This window comes from Charadrius vociferus, unplaced genomic scaffold (genome assembly GCF_000708025.1).
Source record: "Charadrius vociferus isolate BGI_N301 unplaced genomic scaffold, ASM70802v2 scaffold27, whole genome shotgun sequence".
NCBI classification, from domain to species: Eukaryota; Metazoa; Chordata; class Aves; order Charadriiformes; family Charadriidae; genus Charadrius; species Charadrius vociferus.
The window spans coordinates 8,684-15,348 of record NW_009649173.1 but is presented as its reverse complement, the minus strand read 5'-3'; the positions used below and the strand labels follow the sequence as shown (position 1 = coordinate 15,348).

Genomic DNA, 6,665 nt, shown 5'->3' with positions numbered 1-6,665 from the left:
CCTTTGGAATGATGTTTCCCTGCTTCTGTCGCAGCCAATGGCGTAGGGTGGGTTTGATTCCCTCTGCTGCCTGAGCTAGGGTGTCTGAAAGGACATCTGTACCCTTTCCTGAGGAAGTCAGGCTGTACAAGTATGTGTGCCTGCGAACACAGCCCGACGGCACGTCAAGCGCTGGAATTTCAGATCCTGCTAACCTCTGTACCCGGGGCTGAACATACAGCCCCAGTTCTTACCTGTCTTCCTTCTTTTTTTGCATTGCAGAGTTTGACAAATTTTTAGAAGAGCGAGCCAAAGCAGCGGAGATGGTTCCCAATCTGCCATCCCCTCCCCTGGAAGCCCCCACCCCTCCGACAAATCCTTCCAGCAGGAAAAAGCAAGAGCGCTCGGAGGATGCCCTCTTTGCACTGTGAAGATTGCTCTTAGCCGCCCTCCCACCCCCGTGCTCTGCAGGCAAATGTCGCTGTATGGCCACTTTGTCCTCTCACAGTACTTGGCTAACAACGACCCCCGTCCCCCCCATTTCATAGATTGCTTCTTCTTCCCCCCCTCCCCAAACAATCCACCCCCACAAGCTGACTCTTTCTATTTAAGTCCAACACTATTCCTGCCAGACCACAATTCTCCAGTACTCGCTTAATCCCCTCCTTCCTATCCCAGCTGCACAAAACCAGCTCTTGATGCTGAAATCCCCTTTAGAATGCATGAGTACGTCACACTGTGTTGAAACAAAAGCCCGGAGGGGAGAGAGCAGCCTTGCCCTTCAATTTATGTAGGGATCATCCTCTTCTGTAGGCAGGTCCTGCCAAGTAGACTGCTCTGTCGATCAGCATGTAATTGACTGAGCTGGAATGTTCAGAAGGAGTGTGTCTTTATTTTTAGATAAAATGTTAATGTATTGGCTTTCGTGTTGGATTCGACAGCAAGGAACAACTGTTCCCCTTTCAACATGTGCTTCACAAGTTAAAATCCTTTACTCTCCCACTCACACATCTCCCGGTACCATATGGTGGTCGCTTTTCCCCACTTTGTGCGGCATTTCGTATTCTAAATCTCACAGGGTATTTTTTCCTTGTGTTTTATCTGGGCTTGCTCTAATTTGAAAGCAGTCTGTTGGCCATGTCCAGTAGCTCTGGCAGTTGACAAGAATGAAAAACACCGAGCTAAATGGATGCTGTAATGTTAGCGCATGAAGCATTTTGCTCTTTGAGAGAGCATTCTCACATGAGGATTTTTTCTAGTGTGTTTGCCTTTTAAGATAGCTAGGTTATTTTTTCCTTACCTTAGATTCCTTCTTCGGTGACTGTAGAGCTCTGCATTTGTCTCAGCGGTTGTAAATAACATCCATGCAGATGGATGGGACTTGCTCATGGACTGGGTGTGAACTGAGGTTCCTGGGTTCCCTGCCGTGCCTGGTAGGATAGACATGCTGGTTCTTGGTGGTAGGTATGAGAAAAAGAGGCAAACCTCACAGAGGCTTGTAGGAAAATGCCAGGGGAGACGGTTACTGAGGAGGGATTAGCCATGCCTGCCTGTGCTGGAGGTGAAACTCCTCATTTCCTTCTAGGTTTGGGCCTGAGAAAGTGTTGGATGCTTGTGGCCGTTCTATTTGTAATTTTTGGAGTGTCCTTTGATACTTCTGCCCCTTTATTAACTCCCAGCTCCTACGGGGCTGCAGTCTCCCTCCTGTCTGTGCAAACAAGTGTATTCCCTTGCTTGCCAGAGGCATGGCTGAGAGTGCCACTCTTCCTGGAGCTGCCAGAAGGGATTCCAGCGTGTGTGCCTGCCTTGCTGGGCTGACAAGTGGAGCTGGAGCAGGCAGCTCCAGCCATCACTGCATCCCCCAGCATGTTCCTTGGTAGGAAGCCAGTGGCGCAAGATGGCAGGATCAAAGAGAGAGCTGAACGCTGCATGGCAGGGAGAATCTCCTGTCCTGACAGAAGGGAACTTTATCAGATGAACGCCCATGCAGGCAGCAGCGCTCCAGCCCCTCTTCCTTGGGGTGCTTGTTGTCTTAGGCAACCAGCCGCTTTGTTCTGACTTGGCATGTCTGAGCTTCCCAGAATGCTGATGTGTGCGTTGAGCTCTCTCAGAAGTTCTTCTAGACGAAGAAGCCGTGCTATAAACAGCTGATGTGAAAGCGATAGAAGCTTTTATCTGAGCATAGTTATTTCGGCTCATAACATACTCTCTAGGGTACGCCACGCTTTGGTAGGTTGTGACACATAAAACCTTTTACCAAATGGCCCGATTGCAGCACCGATGGTCTTTGAGAGCGGTCGCATTGATCTTGGGAGGGAAGCGCTGTTTGGTGCAGGATGGCCTGATTCCAGGCCATCCCAGGTCAGATGTCGCTCTGTGCTGTCCCTGCTCATCCTCTCCCCTGTCCTGTCCTGCCCTGCCTGCATCCTCTTCCAGGATCCCTCCGTACGTAGCTGGGCCCAGGCATGGCTGCCCTGCCACCCCCTGGCGCTGACTTGTCACCTCGTCACTGCTCCGTAGCTCACAGCTCCCTGTCAGCTCTGTGCTGTGCAGAAAGTAGCATGGCTTGCAAGTGGAGAGGGAAAATCAGTGTAAGGATGGAGATAGCTTGGGGATCAAGCTGCCTCTTCTCCACATCTGCTTCTTCTATGTGGGTCTGCAGAGGGTTTCTCTCCATTTCACCTCTGTGGCTAATGGAAGGTGCCAGGACAGTCTGCCCTTGTTGCATGTACGCACTGACGCTCTCGCCCGCTGCCCTCGCTGTTTAACACAAGGTGAGCCCGATGCTCCGATGCTGCCTGCCAGACACCCCGCTGCCAGCTCCTGCCAGACCCTGCCTTGCTGCAACACGTCAGATGTGGCCACTGGCTCCCAGAAACCTGAGCAAACTTCTGTTACGACACTGATTTGATTTCAGATGGTGTCTGGTGATTGCCTGAGCAGTCTTGCCAGCACAGAATGAATTGTTGGTATTCCTGTCAATGCAAAAAGCTCCGTGGGTGTTTTAAGTGTGTATTTTCTCTTTTAAATCCTTGAAACACATTGACCCTGTAAATGGCCACATCAGGTGACTCTAAGCATGTTAATCCAGCTTCCCTGCCAAGCCGGAGGAGATAATCGCATTGCTCAAGCGTGGGGACATTGTCAAATGATGCTGAGTGGCAAGGATATCAGCGGTGCTGTCACCGAGCCCTCCTGCGGAGTCCCATTGCTGTGGATTTGCTGGCCCGTTTTCCCCCACCCCTAAGCAAAAAGAGGGGGGCTGGCGGGGGGGGAAGTGTGCTGTTAACGCTGCTTCTTTCTGTCATGCTAAACCTGTCCTGGGACTTCCAAGTTGTTGCTTTGGAGAGAATCTGGTCCCTTTCAGGAAGATCTTGCAGAGCTGTCGGTGACTGCTCGCCCCAACTGGGGAGGAAAAGAGATGAAACAAGAAGGCTGGGGCTGAGGGGAGATAAGGAGCGTGTGTTGGCACAGCTCTAGGGACTGTCTCGTGTGCTTGCAACCTCAGACACTCAGTGGTCCCCACTGACACCCCGCATTATCCGCAGGAAAGCAAGGGCGCTGTTTGCAGGGGGTGGCAGGTGCCGTCGGCACAAGCAGTGGCTTTGCGGGAAGTAGGACAGCACTCAGGAGATGGCTTCCTTGGGAGGTGTGCGCTCAGCCTGGCAACGGCTAAACGTCCTTTTGGTGGGACCCTTGATGGGTCTGGTAAAAGCGCAGCCCTGCCGTGAGTTAAATTTGGAGCCCAAATCCACCAGATGTGGCTCTCACGGGCTGCGTACGCGAGAGCTGGAAGCACCGAAGGGGACAGAGCGTGTGGCAGAACGGGTGCTTTAGCCCAAACCTTCCTTAACAAATGTAAGAGCTACGCTAGAGCTTCCCTAATGTCCTGTATCAGGATCTCTTATCTTCCCCGTCCTCTTGTGGTCTGCAGAAAACCTGAGCGGTGGAAACTGTTTGGGGGAAAGGGAAGGGGTTTTTCACTTCAGAAGACCGCCACCTCGATTTATTCTTCCTTCGCTTTCACTCTAAGTGCTTCCTCTGTGCAAGCGGGCAGAGGACTTGCGTGGCTCCGACGCTCGTGAGAAGAGGGGATGGAGCTGCAGCCTGATCCGCTTTCCATAGGAAATAACATCCCAACGCTTTCTAGGCATATTAGGAATCACAGCTTGAGATGCAATGACACTAAATTATTATTGGGGTCCTTTGTAAGTTCTAATCATACCATGTTCTAGGTTAAAATATTTATTTTGTCAATATATTTTCTTTCCAGTGTGTTTTTTAACCTCTTCTGTTAACCCTTCATGTGCTGAGATGTAAGAAATGAATGGTTTCTATTTAAATATATTCTTTCGGGTTTTTTAATTGTTATGTGTAGATTTCAGCTGCATCTTTGGCAGGTGTAATAGACAACAATGTGCTGTACAGACATTTAGGGTGTTTAGTATGTAGGTAAGGCTCATAGGAGAATTGCTCATAAAAACGTAGCACGGTGTCTCTTAAAAGGAACAGCATAAATGCAGAGACTGGTCCTCACCGGGACCCTCACGTAGCCTCCAACATACCTTTCCCCTTCCCATCACCACAGCCTCCACATTGGAAGTGCGCTGATCAAATCAATCTGTTTTTACGCCTCCAAGCTGAAGAAGGATTTTGGTGGGGGTTTCCATTCGTTTGACTTCGTTCGGCGTGGTTTTTTGTGGGTTACCTTGGCTGTTTCCACTTTTAAATGGAGGACTCGGCAGAGCTGGCTGTGGTGGCGAGATGTTTCCCTCCAGTGGTGGAAGAACAGATCCGGGCGGTGGTTTCAGACCCAGGGCGGGGGTGAGGGTCCCCCCTCCATAAGCTGCCGCGGGAGGTGGGCCCACGCTCCCCCGGCACCCCGGCCAACACGTCAGCCTGTTCTGTTCCTCTCCATTCAATGCTCTCCTGCTCTCACCCATGAGGACAGGATGTGCAGACCAGGAGAGCAAACACAGCAGCAATTTCAACAGTCTTTTTTTGTCCGATGAGTTGTCAAGTCTCTTGCGGCTGCTGGGAGTCGTGTGGAGTGGGATCTGCTTGTGCTATCTCCATCCCCGGGCCAGCCTCATCCAGCTCAGTCATTGTTTACCTCCTAAATGCTAACCACAAGGCTTGTGGAGCCTACCCTGGAAAAAAAAACAGCTCAGGACAGTTATTTTTATGGAAATAATGAAGCAGGAAATCAGTGAGTGGATTTGTAGCCTTCTTGGAGGTAACCCTTCAGCTGCTGGGGGCACCCACCCGCCCTTGCCCACCAGCAGAGGAGAGGAGGCAGGAATCCCCTTCCCAGGTGCCCGGAGGCGTTGCTGGTGCCCACGCAGCACCTTCCACTCATCCCTCCCAAACTGCAGCCTCCGGCACGGGCTTCTCCTGCCCGCTCCGTCCCCGGGCTGCCAGCCCCCGCCTCCCACACCCTGCCCTGGTTGCTCCTCCATCCCGGAGAGAGCCAAGGTTGCGTTTCACCCAAAGCCGGTTGGCTTTCGAGCCGCACCGAGCTCCGGTGCTGGTTCCCTTTAGCCCGTGGCAAACCTACGCCAAACTCCCCACCCTGCCCTGTGTTTTTATGAGTACGAGCTCCTCGTTCTGTACATGTTATTATGAGCTATTGTTAACCCTACAAATGTAACCTGTGTAATAGCTTCTCTGTATATTACAGCTGTAGGCTTTCCAGATAAAAGTGGATAATATTTATTTACTGAAGATATTGGATATTTTTTTGTTTGGGAATGGGGTAGGGGGACAAGGGGGACATAACTGTTTAAAGAGATTGACTGTGTAAAGAGAAACAAAATACACAACAAGCAAAGAAACCCAACACTAAAATGTTGCTGTATTCACGTAGAAAGTGTTTACGTTAAGGACGATACAACTGTATTAATCTGCCATTGTTTAACTTGCTCCAAAAATCATCTCTACTTTGGTTCCTGCATGTGAGCTACTCCAATAAATACACTACTAGTGTGACCTGGAGGATGGTATCCGTCTGTCTCTCAGGTGGTGTCTCGCTCTGCCTCACTGCCCGCCCTGCACACGCGGTACGAGTAAGCGCGGGAGGCACACGCGGGCTGCAGCTGCTGTCGGGTGCCCGGCAGATGTCAAAACACGACGCAGGCTTTTGGGAATCCTCCGTTTCCTTCAAATGACAGAGGCCCAGGTATCCTCACTGAATAGGAGAAGGATTGTCCCCTGTGGGAGATGCTCTTTGTGTCTTTACGTGGGTCTTGCTGTGCACGGTGGTGTGTTGCCACTGCTGGTGAATTCGTTCCTCGTTAAATCTTTGGCACATCTTTTGTGGCTGACATCAGACAGGCACACAGGTGACAAACTTGGTGCTCGGTGGGACACCTGCCCGCCTTACAGGCCTTGCCAGATGGTCCTCAGAGGGTAACTTTGGATCACCTGCCTTGGTGACCTAGAAAGTGATGGGTAAGGAGCCGCTGTGCACTGCAACGCAGGTGATGTTCCCAGCCCATGCAACGGGTGACTTCTCCTGACTCATCGGCCGGGAATTTACTCCAACATCCTCATTTATGACGGTGGTTGTGATGGGTAGAGGAGAAGGAAGAGCAGCCATCTAAGAATGCTGGAGAAGTGACATGGCATTGCTTCGGCCAAAACCCAAACCAGTTTCACAGATGATGCCCTCCTTCCTGCACGCGGAG

At 51.2% G+C, this 6,665-nt stretch overlaps 1 protein-coding gene across 2 annotated transcripts in view; it reads left to right on the top strand.

Annotated features, from left to right (window-relative positions):
* Positions 1 to 1,193, top strand: part of TOM1L2 (target of myb1-like 2 (chicken)) — a 46,583-nt gene extending 45,390 nt beyond the window's left edge. For both annotated transcript variants that reach the window (XM_009888525.1, XM_009888527.1), the window contains one exon: positions 262 to 1,193. In XM_009888525.1, coding sequence (XP_009886827.1) covers positions 262 to 410 — 149 coding nt within the window. In that variant the 3' untranslated portion in view covers positions 411 to 1,193. The remainder of the gene's footprint in view (positions 1 to 261) is intronic.
* The last annotated feature ends 5,472 nt before the right edge of the window (positions 1,194 to 6,665 follow it).